The sequence below is a fragment of the Musca vetustissima genome, unplaced genomic scaffold (genome assembly GCF_032173495.1).
Source record: "Musca vetustissima isolate MV318-11 ecotype Yass unplaced genomic scaffold, APGP_CSIRO_Mvet_v1 utg146365, whole genome shotgun sequence".
In the NCBI taxonomy this organism is placed as follows: domain Eukaryota; kingdom Metazoa; phylum Arthropoda; class Insecta; order Diptera; family Muscidae; genus Musca; species Musca vetustissima.
In genome coordinates this window covers 5,143-18,874 of record NW_026878977.1, presented here as the reverse complement: position 1 = coordinate 18,874, position 13,732 = coordinate 5,143, and the positions used below count along the sequence as shown (strand labels likewise).

Sequence of the window (13,732 nt, the reverse complement as noted above, 5' to 3'; positions counted from 1 at the left end):
GGGTCGATTAGTTTGATTTCAATATTATGCGTAATATTTGAAAAGTTTAGCAGATCATGAGTATATGGATTGTAAGAAAATTAATTAATTTTGTGTACCCTACACAACTATGTTGTCAGGGTATTATATAGCTTTCTATGTTTAGAAGACATTTGAATTTTATGATATCTCGATCAATCAATGGGAAATGACAATAATATTTGTAGTTATTTTTTTTTTAACTTTCTGTGACCCCAAGAGTTTGGAATGCCGCGAAATATTGGTTTTAGACCTAACTTTAAGTATACCGGTCGCCACATCTCGATTAGCCGAGTCGATTTGTAAACACGAGACAGGCCAAAGTTATGGACCAATCATCACGAAATATTGCATGTGGGATGGATTCTGGCCAAAGAAGGCCACTGTTGTCTTTTAATATTAACGGGATGAAATGGATCAAAAACGTTATTTTTGTCTGTTTTTGTGGTCGCTCTGACCCGATCATTACGAAATTTTGCACAGAAAAAAAGGTCTGACCACAACATAAATATGACTGTTTTGATGCAGAACGGCCAATATTTAGCGGGTCAATTGGACACATACTTTTGTATGAAAAATGACAATATGTGTATTGTGGGGCGTATATATTAACTCCTGAAAGACATAGACCCCGAAATTTTGATACTATGTACTCGGATGTGGGAGTTATGCGTATATATTTAAAGGTGTCTATGAGTTATGATATTTTTTTAGAAAGCGCAGATGTCGCGCTGATCGATGCAAAATTTTACATGAAGTTCCGGTTATGCTCAAGGACGACGCCTATGTTGAAATGATAGGCGGCGATGTTGAGATAAAAGGTGGTGTGCAATGAACCGAAAACGTTATTTTTGTCAGATTTTCTAGTCGCTTTAGAGGCCATTATTATTTGCAGAACATCACATATTTTACACGGTGAAGGGGATCTGACCAAATACTTAGAACGGCTATTTAGATTTTATTTGGAAAACTTAAAATGACCAAATTTGTTATTTTATGGCGTAAATATTCATTTCGGGATTAATCTGTCAATAGAGTGCAAATATCGCGAAATATTGCCCAGACTCAGAATATAGAACCGCAGATATTAAGATTTTCGTGAGAGTTGTGTAGAGTATCATATGGTCGGCCCAGCCCGACTTTACTGATCCGTTCACTGATTTTAATATTAGAATAATCTGGCAAGTGAACAAAATATTAAAATGATTAGAAACATGATTCTCAATTCCCATTGATTACATTGGTCATAAAATTTAAGCGAATTCCAAATGTAGAAAAAATAACTCGCAGAATTTATTGTGAACGTAAAAAATACTGAAATTTGAATTTGAAATTTGTAGGTATGATAAGTGAAGGTTTTCAATTCCCTCAGCTCAGCTCAACTCACCTACAAACTATAAATCACGACCAAGTGAGACTATTTCTAATATAAAAATTACAGTGTAATATTTATTTATATTGCTTCGATATTTAGACCTTTGTAGAAAGCATTTTAATAAAGCATTTCGAAATAAAAAAGTAACTCCAAATATGATTCACAATTCACATTGATTGAACGAGCGATTACAAAATTCAAATGACTTCTAAACATAATACCAACATTTATTTTTATTTTATTTTTAACATAAAAAATTCAGAAATTTCCAAATAGTGTAGGCATGAGAAGTGAAGGTTTCCATTCTCCTTAGCTCAACTCACCTACACATTATAGAAATGAGGCAATTAAAATTGCCCACTGTAAATCGCGACCAAGTGAGGTTTATTTCCAATCTAAAAATTACAATGTAATATTTACTTATATTGTTTCGATATTTAGTCCCTTGTAGATTTTCAAGTTAATAAAGTATTTCGAAATTAAAAAAAAAAACAAATAATTTCAAATACTTCATCGATGATGTTCCAGAAATAATTTTGAAATAAAAATTCCGAATGTTTTTTTTTGTATATAATGATTTTTTATACTTTTTTAATATATTTATTTGTTTTTTGTTGTTGTTTTTGTTTGTTTGTTTTTTTCCTAAAAATTTGTTATAACACCTAAACACATCTCTTTAATCGTTCAGTTTTTAGTATTTTTGTCTAACCGAAACATAGCATAGCGCAATCAATACAAGAAAATATAAGAAGAAGCAGGTTGTTTGGTTTTTTGTTGGGAGCATATAACGTGCTGGGGGAGGGAGAATTATTTGGACTTAAAATTATATAGCTACAATTGACAATAAATATAAAACTATTTAAAAAAAAGGTGAAAAAGAAAGACTGAAAAAATATTAAAGCAAAACTAATTGCAAAGAATTGTGCTTGTAGGACAGAAAAAAAAGAAACAGGACAATAGCAGGGACTAGGTGGGATAGTAGAAAAAGTAGGGGTAGAGTAAAAAAAAGAAACATAAAAATATTTAATTTAAATTGCTACTTTTTGTGTTGGTTTTTGTTTTAATTAATTAAATTTTTAAAACTTAAAAAATAAATTATGTTTATTTGTTTTTGTTTTTTGTTGTGGGCTTCCATTATGATCATGACATCAGTTGTTGTTGTTGTAGTTTTATAAAGATTGTTCCTGTGGTCCTTGTGTTGAAGGTGGTTGTTATTAATAATATAATTAATATTATTATTGTTGTATTTGTTTTTGTTTGCTTAATGTTGTTGACGACGGCAACGACGACGAATACGACGATGATGCTTCGCATAACGACAACATCGTTAACGAAGCACATGATAAAGGCGACGGCGACGATATGAGTTTCTATAAAATGGACAACGGCAGCTTTTACTTGATTACCAGAATCATTTTGTTGTAATTCTCCTATTATATGTGTTTGTTGTTGTTGTTCTTGTTTTATTAGTTGTTTTTGTAAAATGTACTCCCTGCTATTCTGGTGGTTGTTGTTATTGTTGGTATTATTATTCTTGTTGTTGATATTGTTGCTGTAGTTGTTTTTGTTGTTCTTGCTACTACTATTACTAAAGGCTGTTAACGTTGTCTTCCCATATAAGTTTTATTGCTACCGCCGACTAATCAAACCATTTGGTGGCAACTGTTGACTTGCCGTATGCATCAGTTCCAATTCCACCAACAGTGGAAAATGATCGGAGGGTATATGCGGATGCGGACAGCCAACAACTTTATTTTCGCGCAGCCAATCATTCGATATGGGCCCCAGTAGACCCAACGGTACCATGCCTGTCTTTGTGTAGAAAATATAATCGATAATGCCCTTAAAATCAAAGGTGTAATTTGTATACGGCATTATGTCCTCACTGTAGGCCGAGGCCAACTTAAAGGAATGCGTAAATTCTGAGGTGTCATTCGAGAGCAGACGTTGCAGACATGACTTGTAACCCATGTCTTTGAAATCGCTGTGATCCATATTGACACGGCCCTTACTCAAAAATTCCACAACACCGGAATCGGGCAGCGAATTGAAATCGCCACACAACAATAGCTGTACACTGTTCAAATCATTTTTATGGCCAGGTCGGAAACTGTGACTGGCCTCGTCAATAATCGTTTTCAATTCATTGCTCAACATCATCGTTTGAATCAGTTTGACATCACAGAACTCGGGATCCCAGTGAATGTGGGCCGTGCACACCAACAGTGCTTGCGAGGTCTGGGTTACATCCAATTCGGGATCCCAGGCATTATCCTTGACCTTCAACAATGCGGCCAGACCAATATTGTCTTTAGGCATAACACGATTCAACATGTTGTCCGAACCTTCAGCATTAGCCATGGCCAATTGATTGAATTCAATTAAATGCTCTTTGATGAGAGAGAATCTGAGAAGAAAATAGAGAAAAACAAAAATAAATTATTAAATTGAAATTTTTAATGTGTGATTTTTTGTAGCATACTTTAAGGTCCTAAAAAATATAGCGCAACCATCCACATATTTACGTTCCACTTCGGACATTGTCTTGGCTCTGGACTTTGGCGAGAAGATGCCCTCATAACCATCATTCTTCAGCTCGGGCAGGAAAAAGTTATAGAACTGTTCCGTTTCGATTTCCTGCAAACTAATAATATCTGCCGAATAATGACGTATCTCATCGAGTATGGCCTTTTTGCGATATTCCCAATTCAAAGCCCACGATGGACAATAGCCGTACATTTGACGTGTGGCATATTTGTCACACAGCACATTGTAACACATGACTGTGAAGAGACCTGCAAGCAAAAAATTAAATGAAATGATTATTTAGAATAATTGTATTCGGATGTGGATTGAAAAAGTAATAAGTAGCGGAAATGTTAGAGTAAAAATTGCAAAACTTAGATCATCAAGCTCGACTCGAAAGAGTATAAATAACCACTTAAAATTACTTTCAAATGATCAATGCCCTTACAAGGCAAAATTCAAATAACAAAAAGTAAAAATAAACCAGTGAGCGGAGCAGTATAGTCGGACGGGGCCGACCATACGATACCCTACACAACTACCACGGAACTCAAATTTTCTGCGGATGTTTATTCCGAGACTGGGCAATATTTCGTTATATTTGCACCCTCTTGCCCGATTAGAGGTAAACAGCACCTCTTCCTCACACTGTATTCAGTATTCAGTACAGCTATTATCCAGATTCCCTTCACCGTGGGTTGTGTTGTGATGTTCGGCTTTCATTTGAGGTCTATTGATCGACTCGAAAATAACACAAAAAATTAAGTTTTCGGTCCACTTCATTCCAAAATTATTATCTGATCATCACCGAAAATTATAGGCGTTGTCCTTGACCATAACTGGAACCTCATGGAACATTTCAAAGCGATCAGCGCTATAGCTCCGCTCTCTAGAGACATAATGGGTTACTAAATAATATAGGAATACGGAGATACCTGTAAATATTTAGATGAAACTCCCACATCCGAGCACATACAACAATATAATTGGTCTTAATTTAAAGGTCAACCACTCCTCTTGGATATAATATCAACTTCTCGGGTATATGTCCTTCAGGGGTAAATATATACGCCATAGAATACAAATTTTGTCATTTTTCACACAAAAGTCAGGGTCCATTTGACCCGCTAAATATTGACCGATCTTTCTCCAAACAGGCATGCTTTTTCTTTGGCCCGATCCGCTTCTCCATGCAAAATTTCACGATGTTCGGACCATTGTTGCGGCCTCTGGAGCGATCAGAAAAACCGACAAAAATTTAGTATTTGGTCCATTTCATCCCCTAAATATTAACCGATCTTTCCCGAAAACAATAGGGGTCTTCATTGGCCAGAACCCATCCTACATGCAAAATTTCGTGAAGATTGGTCCATAACTGTGGCCTGTACCGTGTTTACAAATTATAATGGACAGACGGACGGACGGACGGACGGACGGACACACATGTCTAGATCGACTCAGCTAGTCGAGATATGACGATCGGTATACTTAAAGGTGGGTCTAGGACCAATATTTCGCGGCGTTACAAACTTTTGGGGCTGCACAAAGCTATAATACCCTGACAACATAGTTGTGTAGGGTATAAAAAATATTATTCTTAGGATATTTGGTATTGAAAATACCGACTATTTTATTTGTAGCCCTCATATAAGTGTTTTCCCCATTTTCGTCATTTTTGAGATTCAAACCACATTTTCTAACTGAAGTGGTTACCCCATTTTTGGTATTTTCATCTATGAGAATAGTCCAAAAATTCACATAAAAGATTCAATATTGAGCCATGTTTTGGCATATTCCCCATATAAGGGTCACTACAGTCCCTAGTTATTATATGGTCATCGTCGAACTTCCCAATCTGAAGAAAAAACCTTCTGGTAGCAATTTACCATGACGTAGTTATTTTGAGGTGCAATGTGCACATCGGCATACGGCTCGAACGCAGGAAGAGGAGAAGCTGATAGAGAACACTATAAGCTACCCCAAGGCGGGTATGGGTAATACATAGCTTTCAATCATTCAAATCCCCGGGTTCAGATGGCATAATACCGGCCATGCTGCAGCATTCAGATGAACCAGTATTGATCACTCTGCAGGGGATTTTTCTTAATTGTCATTGAAGGAGCCTTCAACAATGTAAAACTGAAAGCTTTCCATTCCGCTTTCGATAGTTCAGGTAACCTTCCTAACGTATTGGATTGATAGAATGCTGGAAAACAGAATTATCAGTTCGTCTATTGCAGAGAATTCCATTAAGCACCGCACATGGAGGACTACTGTCTTCCTACTATGGCTTTTGGTGATAAATGAGATACTTCTGAAGTTCGATAACCTTACAATAAAGGTTGTAGCATATGTCGATGATTTAGACCTGCTAATTAGTTGGAAATTTTTTTCACACGCCAATGTACTTGGCGTAAACCCCACGAAGACAGCAATGATACTCTTCACTAGGAAACGTAAGATTCCAACATTCCGACTGCCATCCTTGGGTGAAGTTACATTAGCCCTTTCCTTAAAAGCAAAATACCTTGGTACAGTCCTTGACCACAAACTAACGTGGAAAGGAATGTTGAGGAACGCACTAAGAGTTGGGGACCGGAGATCATACACTGGCTGTATGTAACAGTTGTACTCCCCATTTTTAAATATGGCTGCGTTGTATGGTGGCAAGGGGTCAATATGCAGACACTGCTAGCCAAAATGAATACTGTGCAGCGATCGGCGCCGGTCCTGATTACTGGAGCGCTAAGAAGCACACCACAGGTAGACTTGAGTTCTGGATAAATTCCAGGCTGCAAGATGTGCCCTGAGGCTATGGGAAACGGATGTCGCCGAACTTTGGCCACGGTAGTGGAAGTGATGCAAATGTGGTATAGGTTGGTAATGTGGTATAGTCACTTTTTTTGTAAACTGAAAATTTTAGAATAACTAAAACATGTTCTATAGTTTGCTGTTCTCAAAAAAATAAGATAGCAATGAAATGTTTAATTAATTTAAATCACGTTGAGAATCAGTACCAAAAATAAAATTTTTCATGAAATTGACTTTTTTCGGTTGAAGTTTAAAAATAATTTTTTGTTTTACGGATGTACTTTAATCGTTATTACTAAAGCATTAAAATAATCAGTATGAACTAAAAATCAAATAATATGCGCGATTGCACCACATAATCACCAATTTGGAAAAAAAACTAGACATTTCTTCAGTAAACACAAGTGTAGGTAATGTGGTATACCTTGATTCTGCATGAAAAAAGGCCAGCACTAGACAAAATCTCATTACTATGTGAAACATTTGTACTCTACGAGAGTCTACAATGAATCACAAGGATGAAAAACAAAGGCTATGAGTTTTAACAACTTCTCCATACAAAAATTAAATATTGACATGTGTAGACATTATTATATAATAAAAATGTAAGTTCCACTCAACGTATCCGTTAAAAATATTAACAGACATAAATCTCGAGCTAATTCGCATTCATTAAAAACAATAAATTCTATAAGATATCAATTGGAAGTGAAAATTATGCTATACCACATTAACATCATGTGGTATACCACATTACCTGCACTTTTTTTACAATCGCTTTTTATGGAAATTCTAATATTTTCTCAAATATCTCTTAAATTGTTAGAATAATATTATTTTCAAATTGATACATGGAAAGACAAAACATGTAGCATGTAAAGTGCAAAATTTCAATTTAATCGGATAAAAAATAAAAATTTGGCAATCTAAAAACAAATGGGTATACCACATTTGCATCACCTCCTATACTATCCTAAACATAACATCAGTTTGTGACCTTCTAGAGAGGAGTACTCACACATCTGTGCGTATACCCCTACTCATAATGACTTTAACGACATTAGAGTAGAGTTTCCTAGTAGGGAATCCTGGGCAAGTGACTCCATACCTCCGGTCGGTCTGTCGATATTTACAGACGGGTCGAGGATGGAGGAAGGTACTGATGCAAGTATTTACTGCAAGGAACTAGCCATCTACAATTCATATAAACTTAACGATCTTTGTAGATCTTTTTCAGCATAAATCCTGGAAATCACGGCTGAGACAGTCAGGCATTTAAGGCATTTAAGTCTTGTACTATCAACTCAAAAGCGGTTCGTGAGTGCAAGGTGATCTTCGTGATATACGATAAATAGTTAAATTCTGTTGGGTTCCTGGACACAGTAACATAGAAGGGAATGAGAGGGTTCTCAGTCGTCCAATCTACCGATTGAGTGATCTGTACAACCTACTTTATTGGCAAAATCCGCATGAGCTACTGCGAGGTAGTCGGCAACAGATGTCAACAAAACCTGGATCCAGATTTCAAAAATCATCTGGCCAGAATTCTCTCGCTGTAGAATTTCTTCGCTGTAAGTGAAAAAAAAACATCATTGTGGGGACCATAACAGACCACTGCATCATTAAATTTCTCACTTCCAAATGGGACATTAACAGCGTAAATTATTGTCGTCTATGTGAGGAGTCCATTGCTACTTAGCAGAAGACACCGCCAGTGTGGTAAATATGAAAATGATAATCTATCATTTTTCTCCGGAATAGATCCCATACAGATACTCAGCTTTGCTAAAACGTTGACATTGCTTAAATAAAAAAAATAGTTCCTATACTGTTTTAGACGTCGTCTATCTCTCCCCCCTATTTTCGAATTTTCTTTACAGATATCCAGATGGCTGAATGTCTCTGAGTGAACGGCAGTAAAATACAGCCTTACATCCCTTAACCTAACCTAAAGTTGGAGTTGTAAGGACGAAACCTAATGCAGTACACATGTTTGCATTCCAGCAGGATTGAAGTGCACTGGCACCGCATAGTTTGGTCCACATCGATTCCTTTTTTGCTCCACAGGTGTTGCTGTCTACATACATGGAAACAGTCTTTATAATTTTGAGCATATCGCTAATAACTGTGGAATTATTTATATAGGAATTGTAATATTACATTTAGAGCCTTCTGAAATTAATAGTCGGAATTGTGAATCCGCGACCTGCACATTCAGAAGTAGGCACATATCCCTTGTCAGAAAAGAATATAAATCTAGTGCACATAACAAACATATTTATTTTTTTTGGTTTAATAAATTTCTGAAAAACTTTTTACCTTAAAAATTGGTATATGAAAATGATTTTGGCGTTCTCTAAAAGACTCTATACGCCATTGAATACAGTTTTTGTAATTTTTCACCCGCTAAATATTGACCGATCTTCATCAAAACTGTCATGCTTATTCTATGGCCTTCGGTCTGTGTAAAATTTCTGGCCATAATTGTGGCCTCTTAAGCGACCAGAAAAACCGAAAAAATTAAGTTTTTGGTCCATTTCATCTCCTAAATATTAGGCCCATAACCGTGGCCAGTATCGTGTTTACAAATTATAATGGACAGAGGAACACTCAATACTAATCTGTTTGGGTCTTATTTAAGAAGTAGACATTCAGGTCCTTTATAAGAATACCTTCGGGTATTTTAAAAAAAGACTATTTGGTCTTTCAATATCATATTCTAAAAAACACTTTCTTCAAATCAAAGAATTTCTGGTCTTCTGTGGAAATATGCTTCTTTCGGGTTCACATAAGAAGTCCTTTTGAGTCTTCTAAAGAAGAAATTTTTGGGCTTATATAAGAGAGACATTTCCTCTTCTCTAGGAAACATTAAAATTTCATTTTAAAAGATTTTCTTCCTATTTGAGAATCACCTTCTACTATCCTACAAATCCTATCCTACAAATAAACAATAACCTTGTTGTCTTCTATAAGAAGACCATTCTGTACAGCTATAAATCCCTTTGGTGTTCTATTTGAAAACTCTTCTGGTCTTTTATAAAGAAGATCCTATTATTTTTTTTCGTTAAGAAGGCGCTTTAAACCCTTAATAATAAAGAAGTTCATTTTATTTTTAAAATAACATATTCTTGTTTTGTTTAATACATTTTTGTATTTTTATACCCTACACAACTATGTTGTCAGGGTATTATAGCTTTGTGCAGCTCCAAGAGTTATTGATCCTAGACCCACCTTTAAGTATACCGATCGTCATATCTCGACTAGCTGAATCGATCTAGGCATGTGTGTCCGTCCGTCCGTCTGTCCATTATAATTTGTAAACACGATACAGGCCACAGTTATGGACCAATCTTCACGAAATGTAGGATGGGTTCTGCCCAATGAAGACCCCTATTGTTTTTGGTCAAGATCGGTTACTATTTAGGGGATGAAATGGACCAAAAACTTTATTTTTGTCTGATTTTCAATTAGACAATTATGGCCCAAACATCGCGAAATTTTACATGGAGAAGGGGATTGGGCCAAAGAATAAGCATGCCTATTTTGACAAAGATCGGCCAATATTTAGCGGGTCAAATAAACCCTGACTTTTGTGTGAAAAATTAAAAAAAATTGTATTCTATATCGTATATATTTACTCTTGAAGGACATAGACCCGAGAAGTTGACAATATATACAAGAGGAGTGGTCGACCTTTAAATTGATACCAATTTTATTGTCGTATGTAATCGGGTGTGGGAGTTACACTTAAGTATTTACAGGTGTTTACGTATTCAGATATTTTTTAGTAACCCATTACCACACTAGAGGGCGGTAATATATTTTGAAATTTTTCATTAGGATCCAGGTGTGGTCAAGGACAACGCCTGTAATTTTCGGTGATGATCAGATAATAATTTTGGGATGAACTGGTCCGAAAACATTTGCAAGAGGGTTTAAATATCGCGAAATATTTCCTATGCTCAGAATATACAAGAACAGGAAGTTCATTTTTCGTGGAAGTTGTGTAGGGTATCATATGGTTGGCCCCGTCCGACTATACTTCTCCGCTCACTGATTTTTTTATCAAAATTTTCCATTAAGGGGACCCCCCCATTCTCGGGGTCAAAATTTTTGTTGATATAATTCGAATCTACACTGATTAAAGAATGTCTCTACAAAATTTCAAGTGAAAATCTCAAGAACTGTTGAAGATATGTCCGATTTAGTGTGTCAGCATCAAGTGACGGCTAAAGGGTTTCTAAAACTTTAAACGCGTTTTTCTCTAAACATTTTTTTGCGAATGGCGGGCACGATAACTCAAAAACTAATAATCCAATCGGTTCCAAATTTTGCATCGTTTCTCTGGGAGTGTATAGCTCTCGTATGAACTAGGATAAAGCCAATCGGTGAAGATCTTCCTTATTTTTTAATTTGGTTTTTGGTCAAAAATCTGCGATTTTCCAAAAATATTTTTTCAAAGGTCCACCATTTTGTTAATTTTAGAGCGAAGTCAATAATCCTAGTTCATACGAGAGCCAGACATGTACTCTTTCTAACACCGTTGGAATTTTCGGATTCCGATGTTCCAGTGAGGAGTTATCATGCCCGCCATCAAAAATAAGGACTTTTCTTGAATTACAAAAAACAACAACAAAACAATAACAAAAATTTTTTGAAAATTATTTTTCTTCTTTTTTAAATCTTCAATTATATATGTGCAAAGTTACAAACCTTAACAAGCATTGGTATTGATTTACCAGCCCATTGAAAATCTTAAAAAATTCAAATCGAGAATGGGGGGGGGGGGGGGGGTTCCCTTAATCAATTTTAATTACAAGTTTAATTCTTATCGTATTACAAGATGATAAATACTACTTACATGCTGGTCTGGACTTGTTGGGTTTCGCCAAAGGTATCCATGGCCTCTGAGGTGGTGGTGTTACAGAAACTAGAAAATAATAAAGAGAGAACAAATTGAATTAATATTTATAGACAAAACAATAAATCTCGTTTTTTACTAAGAATTTATTTTTGCATTTAACACGCTAAAGTATTTTGGAAACGAAAAAGAAGCAAACCATTTTTTAAAGATAAGCATCTTTAGACACAATTCTTAATAAACCACTTAAAACGAATATACGTACTCGTATTTTTACGACAAATTCGAAATGTGTTCATTAATCATGGTGAGGAGTATGGAGATTGTCTACGACGTTGAGATGATTTAAAAAAGTTAAACAATTTTTGCTACCGATTCTTGGCTATTTTTGAAAACAAAAACAAAACTAGTTTTTAATTTTAAAAACGTGTTTGAGTGAGTATTGCCATTAATTTAAGGAGTCGACAAAATTGGTTTAATTTTGATGATTGTGTAGATAATTAGCTGCTTTGTTTGTTTTGGTTTTAAATTTTATTCGTTCAAAAAAAAAAAAAAAAATTAATTTTAAAGGGGCATGTGGGGAGAATGCCCTCAGGGGATTATACTGAGACATCAAATCAAACAATATTTTCGAAGATTTTTTGAATATTTAAGTAACAAATTTTCAAAATACCATCCCCTAGCGTCTACTAATAATACACCCATCTCTCCAAAACCCAAAAGTTCCTTAACATCGATACAATCTGCCAAATCTGCAATTATCGTCACTGCATTTCTAATGCACTGCCTATTGTTGTTTGTGTGTGCATTTTTTTCAAATAGTGAAAGTAACCGACAACTAACTTCCGTGTGACAAAAAGTTTGAAAATCATAGCCTTAGTACCGCAAAATAAAACAAAAGAAAACAATAAAGCAAAATAATGTAAGAGCAATAATTAATAACTGGCACTGCAGCAGCAGTTAACATTTAAATGCGACCGACAAAGGCAGGAACATCCAAGCGGGCACCCTGTTGTTGCGATTTTCAAATATGCAAAATAAACAAAACATCGTATTCAGTATTTACAATAATTCCCTTACACCTCCTCCTCTGTGAGGCAGATTGTAATGGAACCTGTATTGCAAATTCATAAATAGAGGCTTGTCATTTCGCAGAGCTGTGCATTCGGCGATCGACAATGAACACCGGGCACGATTGGAAAATAAAATAAAAGTTTATTATGGTTTCATGATTTTCAACAATGTTTACACACATCAAATAAAAAAATCACATACACTTAAAAAAAATGTTTTTTTCCAAAGCGTGGATTTTAAAAATATTTTTTTCAGGGATTATAAAAGGCGTGGACTTTTAAAATATTATTTTCAAGGACTACAAAGGGCGTGGACTTTTAACATAATTTTTTTAGGGATTATAAAAGGCGTGGACTTTTAAAATAATTTATTTCAAGGACTACAAAAGGCGTGGACTTTTAAAATAATTTTTTCAAGGACTACAAAAGGCGTGGACTTTGAAAATAATTTTTTCAAGGACTACAAAAGGCGTGGACTTTTAAAATAATTTTTTCAAGGACTACAAAAGGCGTGGACTTTTAAAATAATTTTTTCAATGACAAGGATACCAAGCAACGGCTCTGATTGGCTTTAACATGGCGAAGTCCAGGCTTATCTTGGTCCCTCTTTCATCTCAATTATGGACACTGACCTCCCCGCGGTGTCACCTGGGGTAGTTGAAATAGTGAGCTAATATGTGCCGCGAGTTCACCCATAAGAACTATAAAAAAACGGGTTGAGGCATCGGGTTAATTGCCCACACTCGGAAAACCCAACCTACTATGAAAAAGCAAAGAAAAAGGAAAACAAACCCCCCTAATGTTGACGACCCCCGCAAACGTATAAAGGACAACGATCTGCGAATCTGCACTTGGAATGTGCAGATTCACTCCAATAGATGAGCGACTTGCTATAATCCGTATAGAAGCGAAGTTCTTCTACATTAGTCTCATTTGCGCCCGTGCTACGACCGAAGACAAAGATGAGCAGACCAAAGACATATTTAATGAGCGCCTAGAAACAGCATATGAGCGCTGCCCTGGTCATGACATTAAAATTCTGCTAGGAGACTTTAATGCAAAAATCGG

At 35.6% G+C, this 13,732-nt stretch overlaps 1 protein-coding gene across 1 annotated transcript; it reads right to left on the bottom strand.

The window, feature by feature from the left end:
* Window positions 1–2,446: 2,446 nt before the first annotated feature.
* LOC133323798 (CCR4-NOT transcription complex subunit 6-like) lies at window positions 2,447–11,670 on the bottom strand. The gene is made up of 3 exons (XM_061532699.1): window positions 11,592–11,670; window positions 3,876–4,188; window positions 2,447–3,800 (listed from the first exon to the last, which is right to left on the bottom strand). The coding sequence occupies exons 2-3, from the start codon at window positions 4,172–4,174 to the stop codon at window positions 3,023–3,025; spliced, it is 1,077 nt and encodes a 358-aa protein (XP_061388683.1). The 5' UTR covers window positions 4,175–4,188; window positions 11,592–11,670; the 3' UTR covers window positions 2,447–3,022.
* Window positions 11,671–13,732: the final 2,062 nt, after the last annotated feature.